Consider the following 25316-nt stretch of genomic DNA (forward strand, 5'->3'; position numbering starts at 1 on the left):
GGTAACAGTGTTCATGTGCTGGGAAGGATAACAGAGTTCACAACACTCTGAAGATGAAACCTCACTGCCAATGTCAGAGTTCTGGTTTGGGTTGGTGGGACAACTTTAAAAATGAAACGGTAATTGCAGAGGAACAGTGTTCACATCAAGGACCTCATTGGTGTCTCTGAGGAAAACCTCCATTTACAAAAACACCCATGTGTGGACTGAGCTTTATGCTTTAATAAAGCTTTTATAGCTGTTTATCAGTAAAATCTCACCTTAAGTTCACGGTATACCAATGCTTTAGTAATGCATTAATAAACCCTTCCTAATTATGTCTGTAAATGACATAAGTTAATAATGCTCAATAGATGATGAGTGGTGTATTATTCTTCTGCTTTACAAATGCTTAGTGGGTATTTATTATTAAGTGTTTCAAAATCTTCTGCTTTGTGGTTCAAAATAGGCATTTGTGTTCATTTTAGTCTGTTTGACTCTTTCTAAATTAACTGCATAATAATTATATTGGTGAAATTCATAAATAAAATGACCCCTTATTGTTTTGTTGCACATGAGCCTTCCAGACTTGGGAACCTGGCGCAACCTCCAGAGAGAATGTCCCAATAGTCTGTGAATAGATGGCACACCTATTAATGACTGACACATTTTCAGTGGTGGAGAACTGATCCACTTTATTTGATTGGTCTGAACTCTTGCAATAGCCTACTAAGAGACATTGTGCGATACAAACATTGCATTTCAACATCATAGGATACACGGGTTTTCAAGTCTCAATTTCAAAAAGACAAAAAAAAGTCATCACTGTGTGTTTGTTTGATAGAGAGCTGAAAAGATGCTCCAATTCTTTTTCGGCTTCATGTCGGATTTCTTTAAGATTCAAGTTTGTAAACTTTTTTTTGTCATTGCCTTTGTAAACACATAACATCCCAGTTTTAACGGGATGAAAAAACACAGATGTTGAAAAATGACAGGAAATAAAAATCTGAACATGTGCTTTGACAAATGACTCAAAAGCAAAATGAAAGGAACAAAGGAAGTATCAAGTTCAGAGCAGAATGGATTTGTTAACCGAGCAAAGAGAATTCTGAAAAGCCATAGTATTGTGTTTATTCACATATCTAAATAAGTAGCAAAGAAACGTTACTGCCATATATGAAGTTGACCTAGTATATAGTTAGTTTTAAAAGCTTTATGCCGGTTGATTGACACATTGAAAGCAGAGATTAAGTAGCCATGGATTTGATTCACCATGACGGCAAACTCCAAAACATTTAACAGTACCATACACTCAAAACTGTAACTGTGATGCAAGTGTCACACTGTTAAATCATGTACCAGCTACAAGAAAAGACAGAGGGTTTAAAAACATCCAGATTTCTGTAAGTGGTGGGAGAAAACTTAAAGCACATCTTAGTATACTCCTGTGCTGGAGGTTGAATAAGTTACACAGCAGGTAGTATGATTTTTTTTTCTTTTTTTTTCTCTCTTTTTTTTGTCAAAAGCTACAAAGCAAAAAAGTGCAACAATGGTGCAGACCATTCTTTATGTTTGGTTAGTTTTGTCTTTTTGTATTATGGAAAGACAATTTTACAGAGTTCAGATTTTTGTCAGGACAGTATCAAATAAAAAAAAAGAAAAAAAAAGGGACTACAGAAACACATACAAACATCAAACACCAACGAATATCTCTGAGAAAATTAGTTAAAGCTGCCTTCTTTCTCAAGTCACAAGGCATGGCAAAACCTGACTCTTTAATTTACCATGACAACGTTGCAGAGCAGATCATTCTGGACAGGTTGGAAACTGCAGAGAGAGACAGCTACATGTGACACACCATGGCTCTATTGAAAAAAAAAAAAAAAAAAAAAAAAGAAGAAAACATTGGCTCACTTTCATCATTCAGACGGGGTCCAGGAGTAGTCATAAGGATATCTTTTTCTGGCAAAACATTAAGCTTATATCAGACTTTTCACCTTTCTGCTATGACACCAGTGTTCTCAACTTGTTTTGAAGACATTTCTCTGTCTAGTATGGGGTAAGAAGTTACAATCCATGCATCGTCTCCACAGTGTGGCGAAGACAGGCATTGAATATCGAAGCTGTTTGAAATGTTAGTCTGTGTTGTGTCTCATCCTTGAATGTCCGCGATATTCAGGCTCTGGTGGTGCTTGGTGGAGGGCGCGCAGGGCGGCATGATCTCTGTGCTCCACTCATGGTACAAGTACAAACCAAAAGTCTGGTCTTTCTTTGCGTCACTATGGTAAAAATATCAGAGCGGGTGTCAGGTGGCGTGGGGTGGAGGGTGGACTGTGAGAGACCGACTGTGATATTAAAGATTCACCCGAGCTCTTCCCGTTTAAAGTGGATCAATTTAAAAGCAACATTAAAATAAGAAATAATCAAGTTAAGAAAAACACTGCAAAAGGTTACTCTATTTACATACAATGATTTTCTTAAAGACAAGAGATTTCTTTACAGAAATCAAACAAAAAAATTCAGAAATATTCTCTTATGTTGTTTCTTTTTACATATTAAGTTCTTCATCTTCACTCTAGCTCGTCCCCTCAATCGAGATTTGTTTTCCCCCTTGACAGGCTGGGTGAGTGCTTCCAAAAGCGAGTCTTGTTCTGGAGAGCCCTGCCTGTCACAGGCTGCTGCTTGTACTCTCAGCTAACAGCCAGGGGGCGCCATAGCACCAAAAAAAAAGAGAACACCACCCCGTCTTCTTGTCGCACTCAGTGAGCGAGGTTAGTTCTAGGAGGCGGGGGGTGAACAGACAAGCCTCAGCGCAGACCTCTCCTCAGGTTTTCGGGGCTTTGGCAGCAGGGCTCAGTCGTCGCTGTCGGACAGGGTCTCGTATTGCTCTGACAGCAGAGACTGCCACACTCGCTGCTGGGCCACCGGGGCTCCAGCTGGAGGCTGCTGCTGCTGCTGTGGCTGCTGCTGGCTCTGTATGGTGGGGGAGGCGATGGAGGTGGGGGGCGTGCTGCTCAGCATGCGCATGGTCAGCGGGTTGTAAGGGAACTGCATGGATCCTGAACAGAGAAGAAGAAAATTAGTTGTTTTTGTTTGTATTAATTCTTTGTTAATTTCTGGTCCCAAAGTAAAGTAATATAAAATAGACTTGTACATTTTTGTGGCATGATTTTAATTGGACAGAAAAGAACTTAGAGACAAACCTTATCCTAAAAACAAAGAATGTAATTGTGCTTCATATCTAACCTGTTTGGTTTGGTCAAAATGAACTAAATTATTCCCCCCAGACAGTGCAATGTTTTGTTTGGTGTGAAAGCCAATCCAACTCTGGTGCAGACCAAACAACAGGGCTAAGACTGCTTGAAAAGTAGTGCCTGCTTTGGTATTGTTCGTATGTTGTAAGAACATGGACTGAGCACTATCTGACCTAACTGCAGAAAGCACTGAACTTATTTGGAATAAACAAGTGACAGAAGTCATTCGAATATGAGTTAAAAACTACAGGCAGACATGAAGGAGCTTCATAAATAATTGTGCAAGGGTCTTTTTCTTCCTCTCATCACACTGCTGTTTATATGAGCTATATTAAAAGATAAAACTCATTGTTTCACATACAGACTCTACCCAGGCATCAGTTCAGCACAGGCTTTATTCATTTATTTTTGGAGAAATAATGAAATCCTAGATCAATTAATAAACGCACCCTCTCTGTTTGCCCGCACTGTTGAGCTCATTATGTCCCTTTTGTAAACGAACTAGTTGTTTGGATCTCTCCTATTTAAAATCATCTTGTGCTTTCTGGTAATTGCAGCCAGTTGTAATGAGTGTAAATTAGAAACGTTTATCTATTTACTTCATTTATTGACTTAGGACAGCGCCGTTAATAAGCATATCCATCGTACATGTCAATGTAAATATGCCAGATTTAACCTATTTTCATTCAAACTAACAAGGATTAAAAACATACAAGTACAAAAGGCAGAAATTAAAGGTTAAATAACATTAAAATGGTAGCATTTTGGGTTTAAATATTAGCCTAGATATTTAGATATAAAAAAAAAACCATAAAAAAGTAAAGGAAATCATTGGTAGATAAGCCCCTACAATTTTCTATAAGAGCTTTCAGTTTTGATATTTCATTGTTTAAACTTAAGAAGGAGTAACTTTTTAATCATATATGCCTCTGTTGTCACATCTAATCAGTTGTTCATTGCAGGTCCAACGTAGACTGTCCATTTTCAACTCAAAACTTTCTTCACATTCACTAATAACCTAATCAAATATCTGCCAAAGCATTTTCCTTCCTGGGGTGTAAAACATAAAAATAAGATTTTGGAATAAGGTGATATCTGTCATGTCATCTGTATTTCTTTGCAGTAATTCTCATTTTCTTTTTCTAGTTAGTAGGAGACATGTTTGACAGACTCCACAGCTCACCTGTGGATGAGGGTCGGTCATCCCAGCTCCACTGTGGTTGGGCCTGGGCTTGCCTGTGATAATCTCCCTCTGAGTGGACGGAGGACACTGAAGAGGGTCTCTCCCCTCCAGCGTAGGCCTGACCCAGGTTAGGTGACTTTGATTTCCGACTGTTGGCTTTGCCTTGCTTCTGCTTTCCTATAGATTCAAACACAGAGAACGTGAACAACTACACGTAACTTCCCACTGAGCATGTGCAGGATTTAGTTTGTACCTACCCATACTGGGTGACGGGTTCGCTTCCTGACGGGCATCGCTGCCTGAGCCGGGGGCACTGTTCATGGCCCCTACACCTGCCTGGTGCTCCTCTTGTCTCTCCTCCAAGTTCCCCATCAAGGCTTTGCGGATGATGTCCTCCAGGCCCAGGTTACTGGCTGGATCACTGAAGGAGTGATTCCTGGGGTTTATGCTGCCTACATATAACAAATGGACACAAAAACACACCATAAAGAGGGAGACATGGAGCAGATTGAACTCTAAAGTGACTAAAGAACTGTAACTGCTACTTACTGGAGCTGGTAACAGCTGGCAGGTTGAAGATCTCTGTGCCTGGTTGTGCATTTCCTGTGAGACAATTATTAGGTAGAGAAGAAAACTAAATGTGCAGCAGTACGTAGACTTAAATGGATACAGAAAGCTTGGACACCTTAGCAGAGTGGAGCTCTATGCTTTCAAAGATATTGAAAATGTTGGCTATATGCTGAAATTGAATGATAAAAGAAAATAGGGAAACTATTATATAATCACAGCATAAGCCAAAACATGAAAACAATTCCCAAAAAGCAGATTTCCCCCTGAATAAATTGTATTTTTCTCTGGCGCCAGACAAAAAAAATGCAGCTGTGTTTTGGTAACTCAGTTTTTTCATGTTTAAAGCAACCTTATTCCAACATATCTACTGTATTTTGACAAAAAGATTTGGATTTCATTTTACAGGGACTTTAAGGAATTAGAATGAGTAAAGAAAAAGTCTTAAGCTGACATAGGTCTATTGGTCCAGCCTAAAACTCCACAAACTTATTGGTACATACATAATATACATATATTTACAGCCAAAATTAGCGGATATATCGGCTTTAAACATAGGCAGAAATGTTCTTATCTGCCAATACCAATATTAAACCTTTTGAGCTAATATCTTCTGATACTAGTATCATGGCACTAAGATTGTTCATCCCTACCTAAAGGATATTAGACACACTAAACCATGCAAAGATTTACAAATACAATCTGAGTTGAAAGCTTTAACTAGTGGAAATGACACCACATCACAATGGTTTAGATGCCTGAAACAATGGTTAAAGCTGGACTTTTATCACATCAATTACTCTGAGTTAGTAGAGCACAATGATGGAAGGTTTGATTTATGATTGCTGTAATTTCTTTGTTAAAACTAGTGCAAATATTATTCATAAATTTACTACGATTCATTAAGAGTTTCATTAAGCTGAAGAGAAACAGGACATATTGGGATAGAGTGTTGGGAATGACATGTACCTGGATAAGGATTTACCTGCAACCAGAGGACTGTAGCCTCTGCATAAGGGTGCCTGCTCGAGCACCTTAGCTACATCTGCACCCATATTCATGAAGTTTAGAATAATATTTTAAGTCCATCAGACAATTACACATTGTGATGTGTTGAAATCACTTAAGGAGTATGGCAAATTGGAACAAACAAACAAAAAATCTGCTAAATTAATTAGATTTCTTGCAGTCCCGGTAGGCAATTTGTTACAATGACAATGCCATCACAACATTATCTCAGGTAAGCAGATGTGGTTGCATGTTCTATCCCTCTCTATCCCCCACTTCCTGCTTCTTACTTTCCATTGAAATATAGAAGGAAATAACCCAAAGATAGCTGAATAAAATCAAATGTTAAATCAGCTTAAAAAATTAAAAGGAATAGAAAGATTAAAGAGAAATATCTTGCATGCACACATTAAAGGACTGATCCACCATCTAAAGCATGCACGTCAGTGAGAAAGAAGAGGATACGAAAAGACCCACTTACCAACATCAGAATCACCGACACCAGAGGTGGAGTTCAACTTACGAAAGATCTCCTGCTTCTTGGACACCACCATGGGCGACGTGTTCTCCAGCTTGGTGAAGAAGGAAGGCAGATAGCTCACACTCCCCGGGGACCGAGAGTCACTCCTTGACAGGGACAAAAGTCAAAACGTCAAACAGTGAACGGGGTAACTGGGACAAGGAGGATCTGGCACAAGGCTCCTTCATTCCCACTGGGATGTCAAATGACTGCTGACAGCAGGGAATGCTCTGCCTGCTGGCATCTGTACAGGAAATAAATTTACAGATTGATACTGTCAGGCATCAAATATCAGAGTGCTACCAGAGAACTAACTTTAGGAAATGGTAAATCAAGTGACTGAAAACTGTAAATGATTATAGCAGTAGTTATAGTATACGTGAAAGACGTTTATATCTTAATGCACTAATCTTACCCATGTTCTTTCTTGTAAATCATTATAATCAATTATTGATATAGATTAAGAGTGGTAAATTAGAACACATACAAATCGGACCAAATTGAGGATATTTTGATTCTGTAATCTAATTGGTTCTTCTTGTCTAATGTCATAGTTCTTTTAATGGTCTAAATATTCTTTTTTTAAATTTTTTTTTAACTCTGTAGGGCATTTTAAAATCATACGAATGAATGCTGCTTTACTAACAACTACCTCACATGTACAGTTTTATGTTGAAAATCTGACTCTGCATCTATTCTAAACTCTTGAGACATGAAGTGGCTTAATGATGATCTTCAAACTCAATACCCATTTCTCCAACCCCAGTTTCATCCCTTTGTCCAAACCCAAGCTTCTGGAGTCACCCTGACTTCATAGTAGTTCTGAAGAATTGAGCTATGGGGGATAGAGATTAAAACAATACCAGATAAAATAGACATGACATCTTATGTCATCTTTTTAATTTTAAAAATAAAAGATCGATAAAACTGTTCACAAAATTCTTTGAAAATTGTGAAGAGTAATTGTTTGAAAATGTTTGTTATAACAATACAATGAACATAAAAAAATGAACTTGAATTATTTTTACATCTAAGCATTGATATTTTAAAATACAGATCCTTTCCCTGTTACAAACTGGTTTCTGGTAGTTTTGGCTTCCATGTTGGCAGGTGAACAGTCTTGCTGAGAAAGGAAATCCGCATCTCTATAAAGGTTCTGAACAGATGGAAGCATTAAATGTTCTAAAATCTCCTGGTAGACAGCTGTGTTGACTTTGGACTTGACAAAGAGGACTTTGAAACACGGAACAAGGTTGCTCAGTCGTCCAAAGATTCTTTCTTTTTTTCAGACAAAAAAAAGGGCATTTCATTTATAAATCAAGGTCCAAAACTCTGAAAGAAGAGCAAAGAGGCAAAGAATCCAAGTTCCTTTACGTCCATTTACGAGTTTCCAGAGTCAGTGATGATTTGGGGCACCATGGTGTTGTTCTGCTGTGATTTATCAAGAAAAGAGTCACACATCTGACTATTGAGACTCCATGCTTCTGTCTACTGACCAGCTTATGCCAATATCTTTTTCCAGCAGAGCCAAAACTTCTAACTTGTATAGCCAGCTTCACTGGCTATACAAGATAAGCCAATACAACAGAAATTCAAGGCTTATCTTGTACAGCCAGTGAAGCACAAGATAAGATAAGCCAATACAACAGAAATCGAAAATCTGACCATGGATAATTAATTATTCTAAGCGGATATCCTTGTTTTGAGAGGACTGAGCTAGTAAAGCATTTTTGTGTGTATATGCAGCGTGAAATTTTGCTGCCATACCACGATGGTGATGACAAGTGATTATCATGATGATCAATGACAAAAAGAAGATAAATGTAATATTTACCAAATTTAAAAGCAGGACTTTATATGGCTAAATTTGCGGATATACAGTCATGGAGGAAAGTACTGGCACCCCTGGAATTTTTCCAGAAAATACACCATTTCTCCCAGAAATTGTTGTAATTACAAATGTTTTTGGTATACACATGTTTATTTCCTTTATGTGCACTGGAGCAACACAAAAAATCCAAAGAAAAAGGACAAAATTTACATAATTTTACACAAAACTCAAAAAATGGGCTGGACAAAATTATTGGCAACCTTTTAAAACTGTGGGTAAATAATTTTTTTTCAAGCATGTGATGCTCATTTAAACTCACCTGTGGCAAGTTACAGGTGCTGGCAATGAGCTGGCAGAAATCACACCTGAAGCCAGTTAGAATGTATAAAAGTTGACTCAGCCTTTGTGTTGTGTGCCTGTGTGTGTCACACCAAGCATGGAGGAGAGAAAGAAGAGCCCAGAATTGTCTGAGGACTTAAGAAGCAAAATTGTGGAAAAATATGAACAATCTCAAGGTTACAAGACCATCTCCAGACATCTTGACATTCCTTTGTCCACTGTGCGTAATATAATCAAGAAGTTTGTAACACATGGAACTGTGGCTAATCTCCCTGGACGGAAGAGAAAAATGGACAAAGGAATGCAACGCAGGATAGTTGGAATGGTAGATAAACATCCTCAGTCAACAAAATCAGGCTGTCCTGCAGACTCAGGGTGCAAAAGTGTCAGCTCGGACCATACGTCATCATCTGAATGAGATGAAGCGCTATGGCAGGAGAGCGAGGAGAACCCCACTGCTGACAAAGAGACATAAAAAAGCCAGACTGGAGTTTGCAAAATGTACCTGAATAAGCCTCAATCCTTCTGGGAGAAAATTTTGTGGACAGATGAGACTAAGGTAGAGCTTTTGGGAAAAGCATGTCATTCTACTGTTAACAGAAAACAGAATGAGGCCTACAAAGAAAAGAACACAGTACCTACAGTCAAACATGGTGGAGGTTCAAAGATATTTTGGGCTTGTTTTGCTGCCTCTGGAACTGGGTGTCTTGACTGTGTGCAAGGAATCATGAAATCTGGAAACTATCAAAAGATTTTGGGCTGCAATGTAGGGCCTAGTGTCACAAAGCTGGGTCTGCATCAGAGGTCATGGGTGTTCCAGCAGGACAATGACCTGACACATACCTGAAAAAGCACCAAGAAACGGTTGGAGTCAAAGCGCTGGAGAGTTCTGAAGTGGCCAGCAATGAGTCTGGATCTAAATCCCATTGAACACCTATGAAGAGATCTCAAAACTGCTGTTGCAAGAAGGCACCCTTCAAATCTGAGAAACCTGGAGCAGTTTGCAAAAGAAGAGTGGTCCAAAATTCCAGTTGAGAGGTGTAAGAAGCTTGTTGATGGTTATAGGAAGAGATTGGTTTCAGTTATTTCTTCCCAAGGGTGTGCAACCAAACATTAAGTTGAGGGTGCCGATAGTTTTGTCCGGCCCACTTTTGAGTTTCATGTAAAATTATGTCAATTTTTTTCTTTTTCTTCTTTTGGATTTTTTGTGTTGCTCCAATGCATGTAAAAGAAATAAGCATGTGTATACCAAAAATATTTGTAATTGCAACAATTTCTGGGAGAAATGGTGTATTTTCTGGAAAAATTCCAGGGGTGCCAATACTTTCGTCCATGACTGTAGCCTTTCAAAACGAGATTTATATGAACATTTGTCACATTTATCTACTTTCAATGTCCTGCAACTGGCTGCTGCAACTGTTGCCAGCAACATTCTAAAAGCATCTTGTGGCGTTGCGAATCTTTTGTCTGACCTGGGCTTTAGAGATCATTGCTTGATTGGTTTATGTTCTTTTTTTTGATGAGCTGCAATCCATACCCATTGTGTTAAAAACTAAAAAGGCTTGAAATATTTTACTATGAGCCATGCATTTAAAACATGAAAGTTTCACTTTTCAATTAGATTATGTAAAAAAGGGAAGTTCTCTAAAACATACTAATTTTTGGAGAAACACCTGTATGTCCAAATTGACAAAAAAGTTCACAATACATTTGTAGGGCTGTCATAAGAGGACACTGTACTACTGAACACGACAAAAAAAAAATGTGACACCCTAACTAGCCCTGGAACTGAGTGACAACTAGTCCAGTGGGAACCCCTCCTCTCGCCCAGTAGCAGCTTGGATAGCCTCCAGCAATTCAAGACCCCTAACAGGATAAGCAGTGAAGATAATGGATGAATGGAAGGACATCCTAACTTTGTGGAAGCAAAGTGGTGTTGCTTTGTAGGAGTATTCATATGCATTAAATCCTGTACCTGATCTCAGAGTTGTCTCCCTCTCTCCTCTGGGGTGGTGGACCTCCACCCTCTTGTTTGTCCATGCCTTGGTAGCTCTGTGGAGGAGAGATGGGTTCATAGTTTTCCATCTGCCTGCCACCTCGTTCTGGAGATTTACCGGGCCTGGATAAAGGGCATAGAGATGCGCATGTTAGTCAGATGACAAGACCTATATCTAATTTGTTACAGGGTTACCTGACTTGTCTGCGTACCTGGATCGAGGCTTTTCACTGGCGTTCTCTGGTGAAACTCTACTGGAGGGTCTCTGGTGGTGTGGAGCCTGGACCTGATTCTCTGGACTGTAACGGCTGGGCACCTTCCCTCGACCTGAAGAGGACACGGGAGGCCCGGTGCTCTGGAATGTGGCTGAAGCTGAGGAGGAGACTGGAGGAGGGTCCTGATTACGGGCAAAATCCTGGGTGATGATATGCTGCAGGACAAAAAAATTAACACAGAAAAGGTAAGTTAGGGTTAATCACTCTGTATTAATGGTAAATCTGATGTGAGTTGTGTTCAGGTTCTCCTGCATTTCTTACCGAGATATGATCTGCCAGGGTCATGAAGCGGTGAGTCTTCTGGACTTGGGAGTAGCTGTCAGGCTGAGAGGAGGGGGGCTGCGGTGGCTCCCCTGGTGGCCGGTATCGACCCATGTCGTAGCCCCGCATGGCAGCTGGTGAGGGTTGAACAGGGACAGAGTGTTGTTGTTTTGGAGGTGAGGTGAGGCGAGAGATAAGGGGGGAGGAGCTAAAACTCTGCATGCCAACAGTAAGCGATCTATGTGTGCGAGAGCAGGTGACAGGAATAACATCGAGTGGAGTCTGGTGACCGGACTGAAGCACAGAGAGTCTGATAGTGTCTGATTGAAAGGTCAGTGGGTGAAGTAACTCAAGCTATGGTATGTACTCCACTTGACTCGGCTAAATTTAGCCTTCTGTTACATGTCAGCTTTCAACGAAAATGGTCTGAGGATAAAACGAAACATAAAGGCTTGTCCACGGCAAAAAACTCATTAATAAAGGTAACAACTAGGAGGGCCGACTGCAAATCAAACTGCAGAAGCGTTAGCAAAAGGTATCATGGGATACTGTCAAAACTATCTGATTATTTTACTTCTTTTAAATTGAGTCATCATCATCATCATCATCATCATCATCGACACAGTTGGCCACATCTTGCTGATCTCCAGGCTTGTTTGCTGTTTAGCTGTTTTTATTATGCATTCTCTGAAAAGCACTTTGGTCAGCTGAAAGTTGTTTTAAATGTGCTATACAAATAAAGTTTTTCCACTTATTTACTTTGATAAAAGACAGAAAAGCTCATAGTCCATGGGACCAACATGACGAAGGACAAATTTATACTAAAACTTAAAAGATGAAATTCCCCTTACACATACTCAGTTAAGGCCACTGCACACTTAGTAAGCTGTTTTTAGATGCATTCTTCAAACCTTGTACACCAAGTCCTTTGTTTTATTTTTCTATTTATTGTGAAATTTGCAGTATGAGGCAAAATAGTCATACAGCAAGTGAAAAATAGCAGTGACACTGATTTTGTGGCTTTTCGACTCCTTGAAAAAGGAAGAGAACAGTGGGTCCATCCATATAGACAAACCCCTTCATATGTGTAGGTTACTTGCACAAGACCAGGTGTCACAGAGCTGTGCAAAGTTGGAGAGAGTGTTCACCTTTTCAATTAAGTCTCTGTTTTGTGGCTATGAGAACAAATTTTGGCCTTTATCTATTGTGTAGGGGCTGTATGGCAGCGCAAGGGTTAGAACTGGTGCTTCAAACCAAGAAGGTTCCTGGTTTGCTTTGTGGGGCCTTTGTGGGCGGAGTTTGCATGTTTTCCCTGTGGGTTCTCTCCTAGTACTCTAGCTTCCTTCCACCACCAAAACCATGCTCGTTAGGTTAATTGGTGACTCTAAATTGTCCATAGGTGTGAGTGTGAGCATGCTTGGTTGTCTGTCTCTATGTCAGCCCTGCATCTGACTGGCAACAAGTCCAGTCCAGGTTGTACTCCACCTCTCGCCCAATGACGGCTAAGATAGGCTCACGACTCCGATGGGATAAGCATGTAGAAAACGGATGGATCTATTATGTTCCATGGTTAATATCCACATAATACATGAGCAAAGCATGGTGCTTGTAATGAAGTTTCAGGGTGACAGTGTGAGAGAGAGAAAGATAGGAAGCTGCTGTTCTGAGTAGTCTGAGCAGAGTATTTAAATAACATGGACAGATGCAAAGAAAAAAAACATAAAAAAAGACAATCCTGTTCTGAAAAATGATGGGCGAAAGTTTTGATATTGGTGCTCAGATCATATTTCTTTTTTAATGTGCAGCAATTTTGGACAACAGACAAATTCAGTGTGCAAAGGCTTGTAGTCATAAGTTTTCTTCAAACAATGAAACTGATGCTGATTTATTAAAGGTATGAAAAAAATTGGCCCCTAAATGACAACCGACCTTGTTATAGACCACAGAATTCTCCCAAATCCTATTGTTTTTGAACATTTTAATGCAGTCATTCCCTTTGTTTTTGTTTGTTTATATTATCAATGTGAAGCAGAAATAGATTTTTGATATCCCAAGTTGCAGAAGACACCTGAACAAGCAGGCTTGTGTTGGTGCTACCCAGAACATTACAGTTCGTTGGTGTTGATGCTCAAATTATAACGTGCATAGTTATATTTCTTGACATGTAGAGGCCTTTAGTGTACTACTAGTAACTTAAAGTATGTATACTCTAAATAATGCTGGTTTACTTACCTGCAGACTGTGGCTGACCTTCTTCTTGCTTGTCCTGGTGGGATTGGACCGGGGAACTAGCAGGACTGATCACCTCGATGGCTCCTCCACCAGTGTTGTCATACCGACTGGATGACACTGCAAACAAGGATGGACAAAGAGTTACAATTTACACTAAGCAAAGGACACAATAACACAGGCTATGACAGGCTAAGGATCAATGATGGCATCACTATGTTTTGGTTTACGTCTGAGCATTATGAAAATTATCTCCTTAAACATCTCCAACAAACTCACAGCTGCTGGATGAGTCTGAGCTCTGAGAGCCACGTTCTCGTGAGTCTTTGTCCGAGGCGATCTGCCGTGTGATGATGACATCTATGAAGTTAGCAGCTGTGATTGTCGTCTTTCCACGAGTCCGAAGCTCCTCTTCGATGCGAGATTTTGACGTTTGAGGGCCCTTGTCCTTATCCCCGCCTCGAGCGCCCTCAGAGTAAGCAGGATGAGGTTTACCCCCTGGCAGAGACATGGCTCCATATGGAGACTGCATGGATCGCCTTTCTGCCTCTTGTTGCTGCTGTTCAGCAAAAGCGCGCCGAGGTGCTGCAGGAGAGATATCTTCATCACGCTCATGTTTGCTCTCCTTTGACTTGGCAACGTCCATCTGTGGTGCGGAGGCTGCAGCGTCCACCAGAGCAGCCAGAGCATCAGCAGCTGTACTGTATCGAGAGTTACTCTGCGACACTGATGTGGGCTCTGCTGAGTGAGGCCTTAAAGAGATAAATAAAGAAATAAATACATTAAACATTTTACTAAAACGACGGTTTAAGGTTTGAAAACACAAGGCTAGTCTTATAAATGCACCTGAAATATACTTTATATACTTCTAACACAAACACAACAGAAAAAACAGTACTGTTGTGAGAAACTATACATATTTTTTATGGACAAATCATCACCTGTGAAGAATTATAGATTAGCAGAGGTGAGCCGAAGGAGAGGGCAGGCTCAGACTTACATGAGAGAGGTGATGACACTCTTGCCCTGGAAGATGCTCGGCCGCTGCTGCACAACAACATCCGGGGTCCTGAGCGAGGGGGAGGGGGGGTGGAGATAACCTCGACTTCCTGGACGACCAGGCTGCTCTGGTCCACCTGATACAAACACAAAACGTTGCACCAATGAGTTAATGAGAATTAATGATCATCACTCATGAGAATATAATGAGATTCTTTTCTTCATTTTTGAAAAAAGTGGGAGGAAATACTGATAGTAGAAGAATTCAAAAATGACACAAAGTGTCAATCTTCCTCAATAAGTGCAAGCAATGCAAGGAAGTGTCAAAATCAAGTCAGCTTGATTACAATACTTTCTATCCTGACAGCCCACAGTTTCTAAAATGCGCTTTTTAACAAAATAAACCCATAAATTACCAAAATGGAAAGACTGTTTTCAGTAATTGTCCTGTTGAATCTGAAGACAGACACAAATACTCACCTCCACGGATGTATTCCCGCTCCCGGTCCCGCTCTCTCTCCCGTTCACGAATTTCCCGTTCCCTCTCTCGTTCCCTCTCTCGTTCTCTCTCCCTGTGCTCCCTCTCTCTCTCCTCTCTCTCTTTCTCCTGCTGCTCCCGGTCACGCTCCCTCTCCCGTTCCCTCTCCACACTGGCAGCAGCGGCTGCAGCGAGGTGGGCTTGGTGGCCTGAGGACGACGACGACAGACATCACACACAAACAAACAAACCACAGAATTATAAATACATGTCTCTCTGAGACTGAAGCACATGGCCCTGCTGAAAGACCTCAGCCAATTATAACACAATCTGAGTTATATTCTTTAACAGGTCTCAGACACACTTATAAAACCCTTTTTCAAAAACTTACAGTTTTCCTACATTTAAAGACAATTCTTTCCACCTAGAGTGGAGAAGAACAATCCAAGTATGTTACATGAGTAAATGTTTATTTAGTTGTGGTTATTTAAATCCACAAAAAACTTTAAAACCTGTATGGAATTATTTTTCATTGTTGCAAACTGGTAATAGGACCTTGGACTGCCAACTATACGTGAAACTATTGGTCAGCTTTTTTTGTTGTTTTAGTTACAGAAAGCAGCAATAAGCATGCTCAAACTAAGATTCAGACATCAATATTGCCTCACGAGAACCTCAATTTTCTGTTTACTCAGGCAACCGAGACTGTCAGAATATTTTGACCTTGGATGGAACTTTTCAAAATGATTGGTTTTGAATTATCTTTAACACACTTTGTATATAGATGTCTGGCCAAGATAAACCAAAATAAGCTACGTTGTTGAGAATACATGTGTTAAATTGGACTAAAGCTATATTATAAGTTTTCACTAGAGATGTAACAGCATCAGACAGAGGCATCTCAATACTGTTGTGAACGTGAGGATTTCAAACGATGGATTCTTCAGGGTAAAAAGTGCCGTTTTTTGTGGAGCAGAGCAAAGGAATGAAGGGACCACAGTTACCAGTGGCCCTTACATATCCATCATGCTTTTGGCACCACTCACAGGCTTGATCTAACAGTGCGAAAAAGGTGGATGATATGAGTAGTGAGGGAGAACCGACTGACAAAGTCTGGAGTTTGTGGAGGCTCCAGTGACTTTTAAGTCTCGTGTGTGAGCACTGTGAACTCTAGGTGTTAAGAAATTTTAAACAAGCAAAGGGGACAAACAAAAACAATATGCCAACACTGCAAGACTGCAATGACACACTTGTTTAGTAATATGGGTAACATAAGGAGCCACTTGGCAAATCATCATCCCCAAAATATTTGTGAAGATGTGAGGACCAGAATCTGGCAAGGCCAAAAGAATACTAAGGAAGCGTTCACAGTCCCAATTCTCTACAACAGTGCGAGGGCTCAACAAATCATAAGGTGTATTGTGAATTTATCCCCAAAGACCTACGATTATTTTCAATGGTGGACAATAAAGGCTTTGGAGATTTAGTAAACACTGGAGCCAAAGTATGTATTTTTTGGCCTAATGCACACCTACGGTAACCTGATGGATTTGTTTCACCACAACCTTTGATATACAGCGTTTGGGAAGGGGCAGAGCCTTTGAAAAAAAAAAAACTCGGAGGGTGACTGGATGAACGTTCTGTCACATCTTTATGGGTCAATCAGAGCAACTGTGTCTTTTTAAAAAGAAAACAACTCACTGCTGTTCTTTGCTCTTCTTTTAATGAAGAAATGCTGTCAAGTTCTGATAAAACTGGTGCTTTAGCAGCATCCACGCTAATGTCTCCCACCATAACTGCACCGGCCTCTTGTTGCTGCTTGCTTATGTCACAACTCTACCGCGCACGAAAGTACTGACCCTCGTCGCTGATCGGTCCTGTCACTTTCTAACCGGGCCCAAACGGTTCAGACGGGAGCTTTGCAAGATGGATTCACCAGTGAGAAACAAGGAAATGGGCGTACCCATCTGCTTTGCAAGGTTACACCTACTATAGGTATGATTATATCTTCAGACTTTGATTCTGTTACATCCCTAGTTTTCACTTACCCATTCTTACTTTTTTAAAGTTACATTTAAAGTTAAGTGTTCAAAGACAAAGAGAGAGATAATTTGACCTAAATCACATATATGCAACTGAAGAACCATTCACACATGAAAAGAGTATAAGTAGGTAAATTCATATTTTAATCATAGAATTTCAGGACTCTCAAAATGCACAATATCTTCAGGAAAAAAGGAAAATGACTCTGTTGCGGTCAGACAGTTCTGTGACTCCTCCCAGCATGAGTGCAGGAAGACTCAGCTTGAGCTGCAGAACTGACCGTTCACCCCTCAGACGGTGCAGGGTTGCACTCTTACAGAGGAGTGAGGAGAGACGGAGATTGTGGAAGGAAGATAGGGGAAGACGAGGTATAGGTTTGGGGGTGGGGCTCTCACCTGGCGATATGGAGGTTGGGTTGAAAGCCCTAGGAGGGAAAGGGGGCTGAGCTCCAGGGACGTAGGCGATGCGTTCCAAAGTGGGAGTACCTGTTCCCCCAGGGTGAGGCAACAGGATAGTTGGCATCTGGGCTAGATCAATAATCCCTTTTACAGACAGAAGCAAAGGGCCAACGGTGAACAACAAAAACCGATCCATCAATTTCTGAATGTATGAACACCGTATACACTTAGCAGTAACCCATCACCTTCATCCGTTAGTGCTCCCAAATACAGATTGATCAGAAAGCAACAGGGCTGCAAAGAATAGTGGAATAGTGGTCAACTTGTAAAAGGCGACCACTCAGCAAATGGAGATTTGGAGACAGTGGCCAATAGAGAAATAGAGCAGTTGCCAAATCAGTTGCAGCCCCAGCATAAAGAGCAAATCAGCAAAGTTTGACTAGGTCATTTGCTTCTGGGCGTCTGGAAAAGGTAGCCACTACTTCACAAGCACACAGTCTGCGTACTCCAGCTCCTCCCCCCTGCCTGGTGTGGCAGGTGACAGAGGGTAAGCTGGCGGAGAGCCGTACCTCGAGTTCCAGTGGCGTAAGGGATGGCGACAGGCTGTTCTCGTGGCGACATGCCTCGGGCCATGTCAGGCCGAGGGATGACTTGCATCTGCTGGGAGGTGATATAATCGTTGAGGATGGTCTGCCGCGTGTTCTCCATGGTGTACAGCTGGTAAGTGTTGTGGTAGCCTGTTGGGGATGGCTGTCTGGGAAACATGAAGGCTGTGACAGAGGAGAAGAATAAAAAAAAAAACAAATTAATAGAAAGTTCAATAAGGAAAAGCTTGCTCAGAATTAAGACTTTTATTTGTAGGTTTTTTGTGAAGACAATTTAAAACTGTACCAGGATCCAGCACTCTGTGGAAGGCCAGGGTGGGGTCGAGATGTGGAGGCAGGTGAGCTCGGTACACTTCCCCAGGAACAACAGGGCGGTGATGGGGGTCGAAGGGGCTGTGAGAGGCTACGGGGTCACCACCCGACACAGGGGACTTGGCTGGGACACTGTCCCTCTGTGTCGGGGTCATGGCACTCTTTCTTTCATGTGCAGCTGATTTTGCGCTCATAGAACCTACAGGAGAAAAGGGAACACAAACGCTTGTTTATGAATATCAAGTTGACGTAGTTTAAAATTTCCAGAACATTTCTGGCACAGGGTATTTACAGAAAATCTGACATTAAATTGCATACTTTTTAAGAATGGTGATAGCATAATTTTGACACTTTTTATTGGTTAGAATTGCAAAACCAACTGAAAAACCCACGTACATGGTGGCCAACAGCACTGATTTATGAAATAGAATCATGAATCAAAATCATGAAAAATGGAGATACAAGGTTTTGGCCCAACCCCAGCAATATATTTTTTCCTCTACTTTGAGGACTGGGTGAAAGTTATGTTGTACTACTAAAATGGCTTCTGCTACTATGATAAATACCCTCCGGAGCTCGTCCCAGCATAGGTGATCCTCTGGACACAGGATTGGTGCTATAATTCACAGGGGTCCTGCGAGCGTTGGGGTCTTCGTACATGCCCGGGCTGAGCTGAGATTTGCCGGCCTCCTGGTGTGTGGAGCGGAGGACAGAGGTGGAGTTGACCACAGAGGTGTGTCGTACTCCTTTGCCCTCCTCGTATTTGGTTCTATCCATGACATCCAGTTGCGGCATGCTGTGGGGAAGCTTGCTGGGACTGGTGATCAGGGATTTGACGTTGTGCTTGATGGTGGGTTGGTTGAGAGGGTGAATCTGGAAAATAAAGGAAACAACAAGTCAGTAAACAACAATTCCTTACCCATTAAGATTTTTTTAAATATATACCAGGGATCCTGCAAATTTCCAATTTTCAAAATTCTATACTTTAAAAACCTTTCATCATATTTCACTTAAAAGAAAACAAACTGGATGTTTATTATGAATCAGAATCAATTCAAAAGCCAAACATTAACACATGTTACAATAAAATCTGCAATACAAGTTGCCCTTGTATACAAGCCTGAGTGTGTTTTTGTAAACCCCCATGGGGAAAAAGCTTTAAACTGACCTGTGACGATTTCCATTTCAATCTGCAATGTCCACAATGTGTGGTTTCTGTGCTTTTGTGTCACTCTTTTACCTTCTGTTTTCACCACATGGAGTTTGCTCATCTATCAGTTATTACATAGCTGAGCCCTAGGCCTCCATTGATTGTTTTGAGACAAACTCACAACTCAAATTTGCTCTGTCACTTTGTAAAACTAATGGTTTATTTCCACTTTTCTTTAAATGCACAATTATAACCGAACAAGGAAGAAAAGCGGTTAAAAAGAGGCACCAACGCATGCAACCCCTGGTCTGTATTCTAGCACCTTCTCAGCAGTGCAGTGGCTATTTGCAAAACCCAATGAATGGGCAGAATTGACAGTCATATTAGTTCTTATGCAGCATGTGCATAAGAACAGCAGGTGTGCTTGGTAAAAAAATTCAAGCAGAGCACAGACATTGCTCCAGAGAGCAAAATGACGAGATATTCACGCTCTGCTGAAATAAACACAAGTACATAAATCACACCAATTCCATAATGTTGTTTTTGCCTTTCATTTTGAGTGGCAAGGGGTTAGGCAGGGGTGGGGAGGTTCAGTGTTAATTTTGTCAACTAAAAATGTGACTAAAAATGTCCATCAACAGCTTTTTTCACATGAGAAGGACTAGACTAAGACTAGCCAGAAATAGATCTTTGGTGACCAAAACTGACAAAAAAGTAAGCTTAGTTTTTGTCAAGATGACAAAAACTAGACTAAAATGCAATTTAGTTTTCGTTGGACTTTCAAAATTCATGATATTTCCCCACTGTGGGTAAATCTTTTAAAATACAAAGTATCTGTAGTTAGTTTTGGCAGCTTTTATTGAACACACAACTAGGTCTGGTACCAGATTCAGGCAAGAGAATAAATGCTTGGACTAAAACTAGACTAAAATGTTTTTTAGATTTTGATGACTAATACTAGACTAAAACAATAAAAGGTACAATAAAATACAAATGGCGAATTTATAATGACTAAAATGCGACAAAACTAAAAGGATATATAATCTAAAAACTAAGACAGACTAAAATCAAAAATCAAAAATAAACACTGGTGAGGTACTGAAATGAAGCATCAAAATCTGTGTAGTAATTCCGTGCGGTAGGTATCGGACGTGTTGGTACTGTTCACTGAAAAATTCTGGCCTTTCCTTAAAAAACTCACCTGGGACATGGCTCCCTCCATAACCCTCCTGTCTGACATGTCTGGGGTCTTGCAGATGTCCTGGCCAGATTGTTCTTGTCTAGGGATTTCATGAATGGAGCGTCCCATCTCTTTGATAGTGTTGACTCCTTCATAAGGCTTGCCCTTGCCAATGCCTCCTTCGAATGAGCGGATCGGTGGGCTCTCTCGCTTTATCTGCTTCCCGTATTTAAGGGCATCTTCATAGGACTCTGCAGCTGTTCTAGGTGTTCCTGAAAGATTTAAAAAGGGACGTGTTTTGATGCTGCTAGTAATAATGGATGTTTTAAGGGAAGTTTATTCTCTTCATAGTTAAGTACCTTGCATGATTGATCCAGTGATCAGGGGTCTATCCTTTGAGTCTCCATGCAGGCCATCTCTGGGTAAGGCTCTGCTAATTAACCCTAAGAGACAAAACGAGTTCAATCACTCTCCTGACATAGAAGGGAAAAACAGGAAAGATTGTTTGTACTCATTAACACCATCGTTACCTTCGAATGGAGCTCCTTCCCTGCCAGGATGTCCCCGGCCCATGGGTCCCTCCATCATGTCGTAAGTGCGTTTCAGCTCATGCCTGGGGCTGAGCTGAGGGTTCGGGTGTTTCCTCTGGGCGTCCTGATAGCTTTTAGATGCTTTTGGACACAAAATTGATGATCACATTTGTGTTCTTGGTAAAGAAATGCTGAACAATTAGTGAAAGCATTACAATTATGAAAACTCACCATCATAGGAGAGGATGTGACCACTCTTGCCTTCATAAATAACATGACCCTTTGACAGGTGGTCTCCTCTGGCCTTGTCTGAACCACTCAGGTCCTCTGTGGCCAGCTTTGTGATTGTACCCTTCAGGAGGTCAGCAGCAATACTGGACTGGGAAAGAGCTGGTGTGCCCTGATTTCGAGAAGAGAAAAGTTATAGTGCATCATAAAGACCTAAAACACCTATTCCCAAATATATAGCCAATCTATTGTTCACTTGTACATAAAAATCATACTATAGAGTATCAATTCTTCATTCGTTTTATACCTGAGTAATCGATCCTCTGACACCCAGACCCTCGCCCATCTTTCCTGGGTTGCCTCTTCCATCCTGCATGGGTGGACCTGCTGATCCTGAAGAGTTACACCCAGAGAGAAAGGACAGTTTAGCCGTTTATATGGTGCATCTGCTGGTTCTTGACCATATTTTTGTCACCAAGTATTTATGAAATGTCAATATGGTGGATTAACTAAAAGATTTGCACAGTTACTGCTGTCAAGGCAAAAAAGGTGAATACTGCCCTTTTTGAACAAAATGTATGTGATCAGACATCTAAAATAAGCCATACTGTCTTGTTGTCTCTTTCTTTTAATGAATGAAATACATGCATAAGACTTTATCTGTGCCACTAGTTACTACTATCTGTCATGATTCCGTGATATAGATAAAGTATGGTTTAGCATGGCTGAGTATGTGACCTAAGTGTGTTAGGTCATATGTGACTAAGGTTAATCAATCTGATCTGATCAATCTGAGCCCACAATAAAAATCTACAACAGTTCTGTGATTATCTGTCATCCTACCTGGTTTGCTGGGATCTTGCTGCCGAGGCAGACCCAAAGAGATGGAGCCCACGGTGCTCTTTGTCCCCTCGGGTCCATAGACAGCGTGTGATGGCAGGTATGTGCCAGGAGTTCCCTGAAAAGCAGAAACAAAGAAAAAGATTTCAAGGTTGAGTTCACTGTGATTATCAGTTAAAGATGAGGAGAAAAGTTAGAACAATCTTTAATGAGTTTTAGATTTATTTGCACCTTTGCAACTGTGTGAGGCATGACAGCAGCTCATTTTCAAACTATCTGGCACAGGTACTCTAGATCAGGGGTTCTCATCAAGCCTAGCGTCAAGACCCACCAACATCTCCACAATATAAAATAGCAACCCAAATTTCTGTTTTTTTTTTTTTTTTAATCACTTAAATTAATTTAATGGAAAAGACTGCAGTTTGGACCCTAGATGGAATAAAACATGAAAAAGAGACTGGACATGAGTATGCAAACATGCTATTTTTTTTCAAGGCACCAATTTGCAACCCACTGAAAATGGCTTTGTGACCCACTATTGGGTCCCAACCCACCAGCTGACAATCTCTGCTCTAGATAGTTCTGTTCTGACTTTAACAAAGTTGCAATAGCCGCAGCATTTAGCATATGACACAGACCGTCTGTTTCATTAATGCAAGAATGAGCTAGAGAGAAGCTCCGCATAATTAATGATAGTGAACAAAACTGACACTAAAACTTAAAAAAAGGGCATGGCTGACACTTTTGTTTATACATTACCTCTTTTCTGATTTCCGACAACTTTAATTCTTATTTTAAGTGTTTTCTATCCCCACCTATGAGCCTTAAATGCATCTGAAGAAGTAAACACCAATTGCCCCAAGCCAATGAATATGCATCAATATGTAAAGCACTGAAATATACCCCTCTGTTAATTATCTATACACATTTGGGGTTTCAATCCACTTATTATAATGCACATTTTCAATTTACACATAAAATACCTTGAAAAAGTCCTTGAAAAATTACAAAAATGTCATTTAGCTGGAGGAGGTGAAGGAGTTTGTGAACAATAAAAGAAAATTGCAAACTTTTGCAATGGAAACATGTTCAATGAAAAAACTATGTTGTATCTGGAATAACATGTTTAAGTAAGTACTGATGGCAGTTATTAGATCTCTACCAAGAGCATACAGGTTCAGAGAAGGCTGCCCAAAACTCTTTATTTCTACCAATAAAATCCTCCTTTGTTTTGTTTATATCTTCACAAATTGAAGCTTACAGGTTTCTTGTGTTTTTATAATTAAAAGGTTATGTGCTCAAGAAGTTTAACACCTCAAAACTTGTAATAGGTATAAATTAATTATTCAATCTTTTTACCTTAATATGTGTTTAATGCCTACAGCAGGGCTGTATACTAAGAGGTACATAAAGGAAACGAGCTCATTGTCAACTGTGTAAAAAAGTAAGACCAGGGTTTTTCCACTGTCCTCGTCCCCTTTGTCAGCACCGCTCTGTGTCTTACCTGTGAGATGGATCCGCCCTGGATGAAGGAAGGCTTATCCGTGGGCTTGGTGGTTGGAATGAGCGGAGGAGGAGAGGGAATGTTGGGAGGTCGACTGGGTCTGCTGAACGTGACGCGGACTCCATCTGGCATGCCTTGGACCAGCTGGTTGGGGGCAGGGTGGAGGACTGGTGGGACAAAACAAAAACATTAAATGACAACATTTAACAACAAAGTTAGAAACTTTCTCCACAGGGAAAATCCATCAGCTCCCTGCGTAACCCAGATCTGTCCTCTGAATGTCTCCTGCCTGCCAGACACCACAACTTTACCCCAGCCAACATGATGGTTCCATTAAGCCTCATTTCCCATCAAATACTGTGTGATTAAATATTCAGCTTTGCTCTGACAGACTCCAGTGAATAGTAAAGTAAGCACCTACGAAGTCAGTTAATAGGCTGTCCTCAGCTTGAGGAATCCTTGGCCCAGACCTGCTGTCTGATTTACCGTCTCTTGGGAAAGCTGAGGAGACGAAACGGATCATAACACACAAACACACCCACACAAGACCGGGAGTAACCTCACTGCAGGGAGCGTGCCTCATGCTCTGCACTCTACAAAATCAAAAATGCAAATGGCTGTGTGAGAGTTGCTCCGGCGGGAGAACCGACGTCATCATTCTGCCGGCTCATACGGGGACAGATAAGAAAACAAGACACTCCATGACGAATTTATAAATCCCTGTCGCAGGTGTGTCAAACATTAACATTCACGCTGCACTTCGGCATCAGGGACAACAACTATATTTATCAGGACATGAAAATGTGTCTTTACTGGTTTAAATCAAGAAAACTTTTCTGTTTTTATCTAACTTTAGTAGAACACATCAAAAAATTAAATGGTTCACATGGAATATTTTGTGTGCATGCATTTTTCTGTCCACGAAAAACAGCTGGTTTTCCCTGGACCACCATTACAAAGACGTAGTAAAATAAAAGGGTCTATTAAATGATGAGAAACTAAAATTTGTTTGCAGGATTAATATTAAACTTGTTTTTAATTTTGATTCTACTTCTGCCTCCCTTCAAATATCTTTGCTTTAGTAATAATAGTACATTATTCTAATAAAACTTGTGAAACTTTCACACTGTGCGACAATGGCAACAACAAATGATGACTTCAGTGGGCCAAGAGAGACAACTGTCTATCTATGTATGCACCAAAGAACATTATTTTACTATTTTTCTTTAAAAATGAAGTAAACACATAATAAAATTAAAGAAAAGGTAACATTCAAACCAAAAACTACACCTAAAACTTAGCCTGATCAAGGAAAACAAAGTTAATCTATTCCTACTTAATCATAAATATTTGTTTGGGACTTTCAAAAATTAAATATAATACAGCATATCAGTAGGACTGCACAATTTATTCAAAGTTTATTATAATGAACATTATTAGCACCAGAGGCTAATTTATGCTTTTCTGTTGAAGCTACAGTGTAGTGTCTAAGTAGCAGTGAAACTCACAAATTACATAGCTTACATACACCTCCTCAAAACTGTAATTATGCATCCAAACAATGCAGACCACAAGCCCTGTGACTGGTCTGCTGGTTAGCACTGGTG

The 25316-nt window shown here is 40.6% G+C and overlaps 1 protein-coding gene across 8 annotated transcripts in view; it reads right to left on the minus strand.

Annotated features, from left to right (window-relative positions):
• Nucleotides 1-657: 657 nt before the first annotated feature.
• The window catches only part of ncor1 (nuclear receptor corepressor 1), a 115263-nt gene continuing 90604 nt past the window's right edge, over nucleotides 658-25316 (minus strand). For 5 of the 8 annotated variants that reach the window (XM_041800956.1, XM_041800957.1, XM_041800958.1 and 2 more), the window contains 23 exons: nucleotides 23710-23876; nucleotides 22209-22323; nucleotides 21673-21758; nucleotides 21369-21537; nucleotides 21138-21278; nucleotides 20967-21050; nucleotides 20629-20879; nucleotides 18844-19150; nucleotides 18252-18476; nucleotides 17930-18130; nucleotides 17358-17504; nucleotides 14922-15128; nucleotides 14443-14578; nucleotides 13722-14194; nucleotides 13446-13562; nucleotides 11214-11347; nucleotides 10890-11107; nucleotides 10657-10800; nucleotides 6473-6618; nucleotides 4966-5019; nucleotides 4674-4868; nucleotides 4417-4593; nucleotides 658-3038 (listed from right to left, as the gene is read on the minus strand). In XM_041800956.1, the coding sequence (XP_041656890.1) occupies nucleotides 2833-3038; nucleotides 4417-4593; nucleotides 4674-4868; nucleotides 4966-5019; nucleotides 6473-6618; nucleotides 10657-10800; nucleotides 10890-11107; nucleotides 11214-11347; nucleotides 13446-13562; nucleotides 13722-14194; nucleotides 14443-14578; nucleotides 14922-15128; nucleotides 17358-17504; nucleotides 17930-18130; nucleotides 18252-18476; nucleotides 18844-19150; nucleotides 20629-20879; nucleotides 20967-21050; nucleotides 21138-21278; nucleotides 21369-21537; nucleotides 21673-21758; nucleotides 22209-22323; nucleotides 23710-23876 (4100 nt within the window). In that variant the 3' untranslated portion in view covers nucleotides 658-2832. The remainder of the gene's footprint in view (nucleotides 3039-4416; nucleotides 4594-4673; nucleotides 4869-4965; nucleotides 5020-6472; nucleotides 6619-10656; nucleotides 10801-10889; nucleotides 11108-11213; nucleotides 11348-13445; nucleotides 13563-13721; nucleotides 14195-14442; nucleotides 14579-14921; nucleotides 15129-17357; nucleotides 17505-17929; nucleotides 18131-18251; nucleotides 18477-18843; nucleotides 19151-20628; nucleotides 20880-20966; nucleotides 21051-21137; nucleotides 21279-21368; nucleotides 21538-21672; nucleotides 21759-22208; nucleotides 22324-23709; nucleotides 23877-25316) is intronic. The other 3 variants (XM_041800960.1, XM_041800959.1, XM_041800962.1) reach the window with 3 other exon arrangements.

This window comes from Cheilinus undulatus, linkage group 12 (genome assembly GCF_018320785.1).
Source record: "Cheilinus undulatus linkage group 12, ASM1832078v1, whole genome shotgun sequence".
NCBI lineage: Eukaryota > Metazoa > Chordata > Actinopteri > Labriformes > Labridae > Cheilinus > Cheilinus undulatus.